At 41.5% G+C, this 12,855-nt stretch overlaps 1 protein-coding gene across 1 annotated transcript in view; it reads right to left on the bottom strand.

Annotated features, from left to right (window-relative positions):
• DNAH8 (dynein axonemal heavy chain 8) overlaps positions 1-12,855 on the bottom strand; it is a 343,899-nt gene that overhangs the window by 165,732 nt on the left and 165,312 nt on the right. Inside the window, exons 46-53 of the mRNA XM_082729671.1 lie at positions 12,303-12,389; positions 12,103-12,210; positions 10,291-10,425; positions 8,645-8,806; positions 6,423-6,669; positions 6,063-6,304; positions 5,834-5,974; positions 4,129-4,366 (exon numbers count right to left, since the gene is read on the bottom strand). Of these exons, the coding sequence (XP_082585797.1) occupies positions 4,129-4,366; positions 5,834-5,974; positions 6,063-6,304; positions 6,423-6,669; positions 8,645-8,806; positions 10,291-10,425; positions 12,103-12,210; positions 12,303-12,389 (1,360 nt within the window). The remainder of the gene's footprint in view (positions 1-4,128; positions 4,367-5,833; positions 5,975-6,062; positions 6,305-6,422; positions 6,670-8,644; positions 8,807-10,290; positions 10,426-12,102; positions 12,211-12,302; positions 12,390-12,855) is intronic.

The raw sequence follows: 12,855 nt of genomic DNA, 5'->3' as shown, positions 1-12,855 counted from the left end.
TTCTCGAATTCTCCCCTCGTGGTCCAGTAGCTGTTTGTCCCTCTTTTGCTCAGCTTCTTTATTCTCTGTCATTTGGTCTTCTATATCACTAATTCTTTCTTCTGCCTCATTTATCCTAGCAGTGAGAGCCTCCATTTTTGATTGCACCTCATTAATAGCTTTTTTGATTTCAACTTGGTTAGATTTTAGTTCTTTTATTTCTCCAGAAAGGGCTTTTATATCTCTCGAGAGGGTTTCTCTAATATCTTCCATGCCTTTTTCGAGCCCGGCTAGAACCTTGAGAATTGTCATTCTGAACTCTAGATCTGACATATTACCGATGTCTGTATTGATTAGGTCCCTAGCCTTTGGTACTGCCTCTTGTTCTTTTTTTTGCGTTGAATTTTTACGTCTTGTCATTTTGGCCAGATAAGAGTAAATGAAGGGGCAAGTAAAATACTAAAAGGGTGGCAACAACCCCAGGAAAATATGCTTTAACTAAATTAGAAGAGATCCAAAATCGTGAGTGGGGAGAAAGGGGATAAAAAGAGGTTCAAAAAGGAAGAAAGAAAAAAAAAGAAAAGAAAAAAAAATTTTTTTAAAAAAAGAAAACACCTGAGAAAAATGTAAAAAAGAAAAAATATATATATTAGATAAACTAGTAAAAAATCGTTAAAAAAGAAAAAGGTAACAGGTTAAAAAAAAAAAATTTTTACCCGAAGGCGAGAAGAAAAAGAAAAAAAGAAAAAAAAAATGAAAAAGAAAAAATTAAATTAACTGCAAGACTAAAAAAAAATCACAGGAAAAAAGCCATGAGTTCCGTGCTTGGCTTTCTCCTCCTCTGGAATTCTGCTGCTCTCCTTGGTATTGAAACCGCTCTCCTTGGTAGGTGAACTTGGTCTCGGCTGGATTTCTTGTTGATCTTCTGGGGGAGGGGCCTGTTGTAGTGATTCTCAAGTGTCTTTGCCCCAGGCGGAATTACACCGCCCTTACCCGGGGCCGGGGTGAGTAATCCGCTCGGGTTTGCTTTCAGGAGCTTTTGTTCCCTGAGCGCTTTCCGTAGAGTTCCGGAGGACGGGAACACAAATGGCGGCCTCCTGGTCTCCGGCCCGGAGGAGCCGAGAGCCCAGGGCCCCACTCCTCAGTGCGCCCTCAGAGAACAGCGCCCAGTTACTCCCGTCTGCCTGACCTCCGGCCGCGCTCCGAGCTCACCGAGCCTGCGATCGGTTCAAGGTAACACCGAGCTGTGAGCTTACTGTCGGCTCTGTTTCTGTAGCCGGCTTTCCCGTTCCAATACCCGCAAGCTCTGCGACACTCAGACACCCCCGATCCTTCTGTGACCCTGCGGGACCTGAGGCCACGCTGACCCCGCGTGGGCTTCGCCCCGGTTTAGCCTCTGGACTGATGTCCCTCAGCGGAACAGACTTTTAAAAGTCCTGATTTTGTGCGCGGTTGCTCCGCCGCTTGCCGGGAGCCGGCCCCTCCCCCCGGGGTCTATCTTCCCGTCGCTTTGGATTCACTTCTCCGCCGGTCCTACCTTTCAGAAAGTGGTTGTTTTTCTGTTTCCAGAATTGCTGTTCTTCTTCTCTTCGGTCTGCCGATGGATTTTCAGGTGTTTGCAATCTTTAGATAAGCTATCTAGCTGATCTCCGGCTAGCTGAAGCAGTCTCAGCTTGCTACTTCTCCGCCATCTTGACTCCAGTTCCTATTGATTGCTTTTTGAATGTTAACCTAACCTTCCATTCTTAGAATAAATGCTTACTTGGATTTAACCTGTTAAAATTTTACTAAGAAATGTGTGTCCAGGCATCTGGCTGGCTCAGTCAGTAAAACATGCAACTCTTGATCTCAGGTCTGAAAGCCCCACACTGGATGTGGAGCCTACTGAAAATAAAATTTTAAAAATTAAAAAAGAAAAAAGAAATGTGTATCAATACTCCAAAGAGATAATGGTCTATACTCTATTTTTCTTGAAATGTATTTCTCTGGTTTTGATAGCAGGATAATATTGTCCTTATAAAATATCCTTATAAAAATATATGTTTCAGAAGCACTTCTGTAAAACTGGCATTATTTGTTACTTGGCTATTTGGTAAATTCACCAGTAAAGCCATCTGGACCTGGAGTTTTCTTTGTAGAAAGGTTTTTAATTATACTTTTTTTTTTTTTTTTTAGTGTAATAGGGATATGTAGGATATCTATTTCTTCTTGATGAGGTTTAATAGCTTGTATTTTTCAAAGAATTTGCCTGTTTCATCTACATTGTCAAGAGTGCTTTCATGACATTGTTCCTAGTATTCACTTCTTATTTTTTAATGTCCACAGGGCCTGTAGCGATGTTCCCTCTTTCATTCTGGACAGTGGTAATTTATGCCTTCTCTTTTACTTACCTTGGTATCTCTGATAATAGATTTATCAATCCTATTGATCTTTTCAAAGAACGTTTTTTTGATTGGCTTTGGATTATAACAAAATTCATATCTAGGTCCAAGGTTGCATTTCATTGTCATTGGCATTTTGAATTAGAGCTCCTTTTTATGATCCCAAATCTTTAATAACATGTAATCACAGATAGAATTACTGGTCATTCTGATTAAAGATGGCCAGCCGAAATAATTCACTTGCCTCAGTCTCTTTTTTTTTTTTAAAGATTTTATTTATTTATTTGACAAAGAGAGAGAGAGAGAGATCACAAGTAGGCGGGGGTTGGGGGATAGGGAAGCAGGCTCCCTGCTGAGCAGAGAGCCCGATGCAGGGCTACATCCCAGGACCCTGAGATCATGACCTGAGCTGAAGGCAGAGGCTTAACCCACTGAATCCCTCAGGTGTCCCTTGCCTCAGTCTCTTTAAAAAACCTTCTAAAACACAGACTTTCACTTAATCTCTATTTTCACTATGACTCTTCTATTCTCATATGTGTCCAGTGTCCTCCAAATCTAGGCAACCCTGTGCTTCATACTCCCCAAAAACTAATTCTTCCATCTTCAGCCAGTGTGAGGTGGGTGCAGGTCTCTAGCCATGTGACTTTGGAAAGAAGACCTGGAGGTCTGTGTCTTAAACAGACTTACAAGCAGCCTGCTGGTTTTTACCTCAAGCCCTTTGAAGGTTCTGTGGCACACACTACATTGCTTCTCAACTCTTCCCACTGTCAGTTTAGGACTTACCTTAGCCAGTGTGCTAAAGCAAGTATCCCTTACCTTTCTGTCTTCTTGCTTTCAAAATGCTATTTTTGCTGTCTAGTCTCTTGTTCTTTAGAGTTTATGCATCAAAACAAAAAACAACAAGTGCTCTTGCTGTTTGGAGGTCTTGGGAAGAATTAGAGGTAAATACAGTTTTTAAGAATCATGTTTTATCTTCTCTGGAGCTTAGAAGAATTGAGAGCTATCCTCTGGGTACAGGACACTGAATTTAAGGGCATTTCTCTCAGAGACAGGAAAGCTGGACCCTGCCACACACAGGAGGCTGGGGGCTGAGGTCACAGCACTGGGCTTTGCCAAGTCCTACATGTAAATACTAAGTAGGACGCCATTGGCTTGGTTCATTCTCTAACTATTCTGGCATTTCCAACAGAGAAGTTGTAGGATTGATCTGTTATCGCATCGTGAAGAATTTATGTTCTCTATACTGCTGCCCTTCCTTCTTCTTCTTCTTCAAGCATCAGAAAGTACATGACGTAAGGGGCACCTGGGTGGCTCAGTGGGTTGAGCCTCTGCCTTCGGCTTAGGTCACGATCCCAGGATTCTGGGATCGAGCCCCACATCGGGCTCTCTGGCAGGGGGACTGCTTCCCCCCCTCTCTCTGCCTGCCTCTCTGCCTACTTATGATCTCTCTCTCTGCCAAATAAATAAATATAATCTTAAGGAAAAAAAAGAAAGCACATGACATAAGAGTTATTGCCAACTTACTTATGCAAGATTTCACTTAGGCCATTCCAAAAACAGGAGAAGCCAAGAGTCTCTTATCAGTTCCCAACATGGCCAATATGCAAAACTCTATGATTCTTTGTATATACGCCTTTTAAAAATGGTATTAGCAATCATCTTACTTACAACTGGCTTAATATTTTCCCATAGAAGAGTCTATGGAAGTTTATGTTTTTCTCATTGAAAAAGAGATTATCTCATTTCAGGTATAAGTCACATTACTTACCATAATCAGTAACATAAAACTCATACATGGTCTGACTAGTGCCTTTGGGTATTTCTGGTAAATCTAACTTGCTTTCATGATTTCGTAAAAAGGCTTCAAGCTTTTCTCTGCTTTCCAGTTCCAAGAGGGCTCCTAAACTCCACATTAGGCCAAACACAAATAATTTATGAAGATGTTCGACACATGAAATGCCACCTTCTTCTTTGGAGGGAATTAAACCTTCCAGTAGATTGAGAGACTGCAAATATTTGAATTACAATAAAATAAGTTTTTGTACTCAAGTTTTTGAAATAAAAACGTTTAAATGATAATAAATTTAAAAGAAGGAGGAAAATGGGGAAGAAAAATATATAAATCCAGGTATTTCTTGATCATTGTCCTAACCATGAATAGCATTTAGAGAAAGATCATTCTGCTTTATTTAAACAGATTGCATGGACTAGCAGAAAAGATGCCAAAATGGGAATCTGAGGATATGGTTTCTACCCCACACTCATGCCACCAACCTCAGAGCCTCGGTCTCCTGATCTGAAAAACAAATGTCCTAAACTAGATGTTTTCTTTTCTTCTTTCCTTCCTTCCTTTCTTCCTTCACTTTTTTTTTTTAAGATTACATGTTTTCTAAGGTAGTTTCTGCATCTAAAGTTTAGTTACCCCAAATTTTCTACAACAGAATTGCATTTCTTTTTCACTCTTTGCAGGGTTCAGCAAATTGTGGCCCCAGGGGTCGGCCACCTGTTTCGCAAATCAAGTTTCACGGAGACACAGTCACACTCACTCGTGTAAGCACTGTGTCTGGCTGCCTTTGCAATAGAGCAGCAGATGTGAGTGGCTGAGACAGACAGTTGTGCAAACATTTGCCGAAATATTTGCTACCCGCTCATTTAAGGAAAAGTGTGCCAACTCCCATTTGGCATCAGAAAGAAATGTATCTACAGTAAGACATCCTCAGTCTTGCAAAACAAAATTAATTCAAGATAAGATTTTTCATTTATATTATGCATTTAAAGTCATTACTAAATAATTCATTGATTTGGGCCCTTATGTATTACTTCTTATCTACCCACCCTCACTGACTGGCGTCCTTTATTAAACTTAGAGAAAACCAAAGTACCAGAACGGATCATGAAAGATCACTTATACCCTGGAAGCAGGGGAGCCCCTCATAATCTATAATTAGGTTCTGATTTTTTCCAAAGACTATTAAGGCAAACTGAGTACGAGAGGAAAACACGCATACAATGCTAGAAATGACTTGGAAAATTGTTTAAAGCTTTTCCCTATCTTATATACTCTAAATTTGCGATGCTGAGATTGCCATTCACATTTTCTTGCTGGTCTTCAGCTCTCCTTTGTACTTTTCGGGAGGACTGCCTGCTTTATTTACTCAGTCTAGTGTCATTATTGGGTGCACTTCCTGGGAAGGTTACTAAGCTTGCCAGTGGGAGAGATCATTCACTCCTCTTCCCCTGCCAACACCCACTCTGGGGAGAGAAAAATCATAAAACAGATGGCAGTAAAATCATGAATGAACTCTTCCAAAATCTTTCACAGGAATCAAACTTTGCTGGGCCTTCACAGCCATATCACAGAAGTATTTCTATGGATTGCAAGAATTTTCTATTTCAGATGCCTCTAAACTGCGAGGGGGTACTGGGGAAGGACATCTCCAACCTAAAAAATGAATGTACACAAACAGTCTTACCTGCGTGATATAGTTGCATTCCAGGAGCTGCATTTTGGGATTGAGGTTTAGTTTCATATACGTATATATGTCTTCGAATATTTTATTGTACAGACCAAGGAACACAGTCGCCTCCTGCGCACTGCGCTTCTTCAGCCAAGCCTGTGGCAAAGAAACAGAACCTCAGTTTGCCAAGGAGGCGATACCCGAGAGGATGCTGAGCGCGCACGCACCGGCCTCCTGTCCCCACCTGCAGTATGGCCTTCCAGCTGAGCGCGGAGCTGCTGATATAGACCATGCCCATGCGGGAAACCGTGGCCGGAGAAGCGTTCTCAATATTGTGCACCTCGAACAAGAGCTTACAATTGGGGGCCATGGGGATGCGGTCTCCGTTGGCTAGCGTGAGGGTTTTATTGTCATCGAGCACAGAATTTAAGTTCTCGATCCAAATGGCATCCACGGGGCCATCTAAAATGAGGAAAATGTTTTCACCTGCGAATAATTAAAAGGCGAAAAATCACTTTTCACGTACCAAAACTTGAACGTGCCATTTAACTTTGAAGAGGTGGGGCTTGCGGGGGGAGGTTCACAAAGGAAAGCGGATGGGTACCTTTTTTAGCTTTTAATGTTTTTCTCCACAGTGTAGAAAAAATCCCATCTGTCCAGTCATTAGTAGCGGTGTCCAGTCTGCCAAACATCTGAGGCGCAGTAATCGCTTTGGGATTCATTCTCATTTCTCTGTGAGGCCTCCCACACTCAGTTAATGCCTTCATCAGGATTGTTATGACAGTTGTCTTCCCAGAACCACTGGGCCCCAGAGTCATCAAACCATGACGGACCAGGGATGTCTCGTACAACTGCGCAGTGAGGCAATCAATTGAAAAATGTAACTAATGAGTCTCTTGCTGATAGCCACAGAAGCAGCGTGCTGAAATTTAAACAGCTTTAAATGGGTTCTTATTAAAGCAACTAGTTCACGATTTAAAAGATGAAAAAATGCAAAAAAAAAAAAGGAAAAAAAGAAAAAGAAGAAGTGTCTAGTTTGCTTTGCTAGATGTGGATAGCAAATTAGTGCTACAGTATAAAATAGTGATAAGTGATAAAATTATGATAATATGGAGCTTGAATTCCATTTTGGAAGTAATTAATTCAGGATCTCTCTCTCTCTCTCTCTTTTTCCTTCTCAAACTACTCTTCTTTGTGGTTTGGGGGTTTGTGCATAGGTTTTTTCCTGGCACAAGCTTTCTCTGCATTCAATGTGATGACGCCGCCCCCTGGTGGTGGAAAGCGGCAACACAAACCATCAACAATGAAGACCAGCTTGAGATTGAGGATTCCCCTGCAAGTGATTTGCTCCGGCAGAAACTGGTAAGGGAATGGGGGACACAGGACAGGAGAGAGAAGTCAGGCAGGGTGTGATTGAGAACAAAATCCTGTAGAGGGAAACCTTAACACTGATCCTGCGGGACATTCTGGAATGTTCCACCTGGAAGAAGGGGAGGTCGACTTTCCTACTCCATCATCCAATAGTCTTTAACTAAGGAGAGTTTGGTTTGGGAGTGGGTGGGAAATAAATTTTAGGTACCACCTGCTGTTTGTGCCTGCCAACCAAATGACCCCAGTCGTCCTGAAGGGAAAAGTGAATGTGGGCTATTAAAAGCAGGGAAGAGGCACATAGTTAGGGTAGAAGAGATTCAAGAAGACAAGCTAAGAACTGGACAATATCTGTTAGAACATCCTCTCTATTGTTTTCTTGATGAAAATAAGAAGGCAAAAGCTCACAGCTGATCAGAGGCAGAATTTAAGTTACTCTCCTAATATTTTAGAGAGAAATGTATTACTGCTGTAACCCATAGTTTAAAAGCAGCAGAGACTCATTCCACCACATTGTATTCAAGAGTAACACTACTGACACTGAGTAACACCACCATATTCTGCTCCCCTACCCACTGGGATGACTACAACTTTAGTACTCAATATACTGTATGCATATCACATAGACATTTTTGGAAAACTTTCCCAGAAATTAAAAACAAGGGTTTAATGGTTTTCCAACCCATGGATGATGAAAAATGTCTAAACTGTTCCTCATATCCTTCCCTGTGAAAATTGGACTTACACTTCTTATAATCTGGCAAGAACAGTAAGTTAAAATAAGAATCGTTGTTTTTCAAAAAGCAGTGTTTAACCCTCTCCACAATTTCGGCTCTCTCATTTTGAAATCTGGAAAATACCCCTGAAACATCAGGCCCATAGAGATTTAATCCTGCCTCTCCTCCAACCCTTCTTGACTCTGCTGATAAACTGTAGGGTGTTGTCACAAGGATGAAACGTGATGGACAAAAAGACACAAGAGACACAGGCAAGAGATGCAAATCTTAGGGGAGGTGAACTTGCCCACACAGAGACCAGAAGCACCGTATCATTCTCAGATTCCCTGGGCTCCAAGCCCATGAAGGCACCCAGCTACGGGGATCCTGCCAGCCGGACACAAGCAGCCAGCAGGGTCATTCTATCTCCCCAGCTTTTTATAACCTACAATCCCCTCCCAACTGTCCATTGATTAAGCTAACCACCTAACCTTCTCCCCAGGCATAGCTAACCTCAGTAAATTATCGCCTGCTGATTGCAAGGTGGAGGCCAGGTGAATCCCCACTCTCTCTCGGACCCACCCATCCTGGCAAGCGTCCTCTGCTTGCCAGGATGTGTTTTAATTTACTTTTAACATCCACATTAGGTAAGACAAATCTCCTGAGTTCTTCTCTTCAACTGGCCCATTTTTAAACAAGACATGCTTATCACTACCCTGATAAGAGATTAAAATGTCTTTACCTGCACAAGTTTGAGATTCCAGGGTGGGTGGTTAATCAAACCTTCTATCTGAACCTGGTTGGCTACAGCAGCCTGCAGCTCCACGTGGGTACTACTGTCCAGCTGTAATCCTGGAAACAGGTCATTGATTAAGCTGAGGAACAGGGGTTCGTCTTCGTCAACCTAAGATGGCAGAGAATGAATACATGCTTCTTCAGTCCACGAGTAATTATGGGCCAGCTGGGAAGATCATGGCACTAATCACTGGATGCCCAGAAAATCATGGACTCCTTCTCCTGACCAGAATTGCATCCTCTTGCAAACACTCCCAAACACCCCCACCAAATCCACACTACCTAGACCATGGTAGCCAGAGCCCTTCGGCATTCAACATATTCTACAATCTACTGCTTCAAGGTTTGATCTCATTACTTGACCCTACGAATGCTGTGCCTCCCACCAACAGCTGTAGGTGTTCACTTAAAAACCAACCCCACGAAAATAGAATATTAATATTTCATTGAAATTAGGAAAACAGCCATAACCCTACCTGCCTGGCTCATCCAACACAGACTGGAAAACTCCATCAGAGCAGTGTCTGGCCTTCCTTGGAAGCCAAAGTTTTGAGTAAATGGACCCTCATCCTCATTTGCTCTGTCTTTAATACCTACCTCACCCCATTCCCAACTGCTGACCCCTTTTGATTTCTCCTTATTGTCTGGGACTCCTCTGATGCCTTCTGGAATTCCTGTCTACCAGTTTCAAGAATACTATTACCAAGGGAGGTGCAGTGAGGTGTACTGGAAGGGGCAGGGGACTTGGCATCAGAAAGTCTCCTGGATCTTTGTTCCAGTTTCTCAACGGACCATGATTGTGGGTGAGTCTTCCAGACTTGGTTTCCTCATAAGTAAAAAGGGAATAAATACACTCGCCATTGGTGTCTCCGCGAGTGGCTGGGAGGTGCAAACAAGACAGTACCCCTGAGAAAGCTTTGTAATACTAAGGAACTACATGGAGGTCAGCTGTTAGCTTCCATAACTAGAACGGGAGCTTCCTGAGAATCATGTCTTCCTCAACCTCGTACTCCCAGGGCACAGACACAATATGTAACCCACATGAGCCCTTGAATAAACACCACGTGAATCTGTCCTTCAGCTAGTTCAAGGAAGCTGGCTATAATCGTGACAAGCATGAAAGCAGTAAGATAACTATGACATCTTCATAGCGAACTTCCAATGAGCTTTTGGAAAGTAGAAATGGTTTTGATGTCTTGGGAGATACATAGATAGCTAAAATAGGCTTAGACATATTCTGAGAAAGCAAAAGTTCCCGTGGTTCTCTGTGAACCCAAAAAACAGAGATTTTCATGTTTAGAGTTCATGTTACATCATGTAATGGTAGAAGGCTGGATTGAAATATGAGGGCCAGAGTCCACCGATGAAGCCTATTTTATTATTCACAGCTGGTAAGAGGATGCATTTCCGCCCATGTTGGGCATACAAGGTCATGGGCTTTTTGCCTTCTGGAAACATGCAGGTAGCTTCACCTATCCATTGTCCCTATAGCCATTAATGCTCGCAGCTCAACCCAAGCCAACCCCCACATATGAGCTAAGGAGGGAAAAACCCAAATGACACTATGGAAGGAGAAGGGAATTCGGAGAATACCAGCTTGGAAAGGTTCATGTCTCTCAGTCCTCTCATGACAGTGCTTAGCTCACTGTCTTCTGGTCTGGCTCTTTTTTGAGCTCCAAGTGTCCTCAATACAGATAGAATATTTCTCAACCCAAAGTCGTAATGGACCTAAGATGGGGGGAGAAAAGGTTGTTTCATTGAACTAAATGTAGACTCACACCATTTACACACAGGTAGATTTTTTTTTTAAAAAATGTTATGTTTGTCACCGTACAGTACATCATTAGTGTTTGATGTAGTGTTCCATGATTCATTGTTTGCATATAACACCCAGTGTTCCATGTAATATGTGCCCTCCTAAATACCCATCCCCCCAACCCCCTCCTCTCTGAAACCCTCAGTTTATTTCCCAGAGTCCATATTCCGGTATGTACACAGTGCTGTTCTGAGGGACTGAGCTACAAAGTTCTATTAGCTCCAGTCTCTCACCTTTCTTGATTGCAATATGACCATTCCATAGTGAAGTTCATACTTTATTATTTTTTTAAGATTTTATTTATTTGAGAGAGAGAGAAAGAGCAAGTGCAAGGAGGGGGAAGGGGCAGAGGGAGAAGAAGTAGGCTCCCTGCTGAGTAGGGAGCCTGATGTGGGGCTGGATCCCAGGACCCTGGGATCATGACCTGAGCCGAAGACAGACAATGGAGCCACCCAGGTGCCCCATGGGAAGTTCACAGTTTAAATATAATTTGAGAATAATACAGTCTGATATGGTCCATACAGCAAACAGATTTAAATGAGTAACCAACAGGTTAAACACTCTGTAATCCCATTTCTGTAATATTCTTGGAATAATAAAATTATAGACATGAAGGAAAGATCAGGGTTGCCAGGGGTTAGGGATCTGGAAGAAAGGTAGGTGTAGCTGTGAAGGGGTAGTGTCAGGAAACCTTGCAGTGACAGAACAGTCCTGTATGTTGATTGTGGTAGAGGATACATGAATCTGCACATGTGACATAACTACACAGTACTGCACACACACACACACAAAGTACATGTACAGCTGGCAAGCTCTTAACAAACTGTGTTAATTGTACTAATGTGGGTTCTCTGGTTTTGTTGTTATTGTACATTGTACAATGTACATTGTACATTTTGTTATTTGTCATTGTAGTTACAAAATGTTAACACTGGGACCCTGGGTGGCTTAATCAGTTAAGTGGCTGCTTTCCGCTCAGGTCAAGATCCCAGGGTCCCAGGATCGAGTCCCATGTGGGGCTCCCCACTCAGTGGGGAAGTTGGCTTTTCCCTCTGCCCTTCTCTTCCTGTTAATTTTTTTTCTCTCTCTCTCTCATTCAAATAAATAAGTGAAATATTTAAATTAAAAGTCAACATTGCAGGAAGCATGGTATACAGGACCTCCTGTATATTTCTTTGCAACTTTCTTGAGACTTCATAGTAATTTCAAACTAAAAAAGGTTTGAGGGGCGCCTGAGTGGCTCAGTGGGTTAAAGCCTCTGCTTTCGGCTCAGGTCATGGTCCCAGGGTCCTGGGATCGAGCCCCGCATCGGGCTCTCTGCTCAGTGGGGAGCCTGCTTCCTCCTCTCTCTCTGCCTGCCTCTCTGCCTGCTTGTGATCTCTGTCTGTCAAATAAATAAATAAAATCTTTAAAAATAAATAAATAAATAAATAAATAAGGTTTGAAAACTATACACATGGATAAATTAATTATAAATATATTTTTAAAAGAGTTTTTTTGAACTCACTGATTAACATTTATCAAGATAAAATTGCAAAGTAAAAAAATCAAGTTCTGCAGCTGGGGAAAAAACAGATTCACAAAGTTACCTGTTTGGTAAGTTGCTCTTCACAGAGTTTGTAAAGAACATAAAACTTTTGAGCCAAGATAACATTTTCAAGAAAACCACAGCTTGCAAGTTTAACTCGCATAATGATCTGAAAATTAAGATTGTGAGATTTTTTTCAACATTAGTGAAAAATAAGTAAAGAACATAAGTTATACTATGTTTTTAAAACCTGGTGCTTACCTGTCTGTCTGGAACCATCATAGCAACAGTTCTAAACTGAATTTTTAAGTTTTCTGGTAGTTCCTGGCGCCCAGCATATCCAGGGTTCTAAAAATTAAAATTGTTTTAAAATATTGATATAATTTTCACTTCATGAATACAAATACATTCAAAATCCTAGTTCATATTCTAAGGTTGTATTGAAAAACATTAGATTCACAATACACCCCTCCTTTCTCAAAAATATGTATTGAACCATCCATATTTTTTAATGTCATATCACTCCCTGCTACATATTTCCATTTTCATTATACTAACAAAGTGATACACACACACACACCACTTTATGTAGCAAAATTAAGTATCCATGTATCTGTTGTTTAAGAAAATAGAAAAGAAAGATGCATAAATACCAGGATCATTATGGTCTAAAATAGGTCATTGAAAGAGAGAGAAAACTCAAGATTTTATACTGATCATTACATAGGTAATTCTTTGTTTTATCTCTTCCATTATTCTCTGCAGTCAGAATGATAAACGTCTCTGGCTGACTGTTTAAAAAAAAAAAAAAACA

The sequence above is a fragment of the Mustela nivalis genome (genome assembly GCF_964662115.1).
Source record: "Mustela nivalis genome assembly, chromosome: 5".
Taxonomy (NCBI): Eukaryota; Metazoa; Chordata; class Mammalia; order Carnivora; family Mustelidae; genus Mustela; species Mustela nivalis.
Note: the sequence above shows the minus strand (reverse complement) of the source record. Positions and strands in the feature narration are given on the sequence as shown.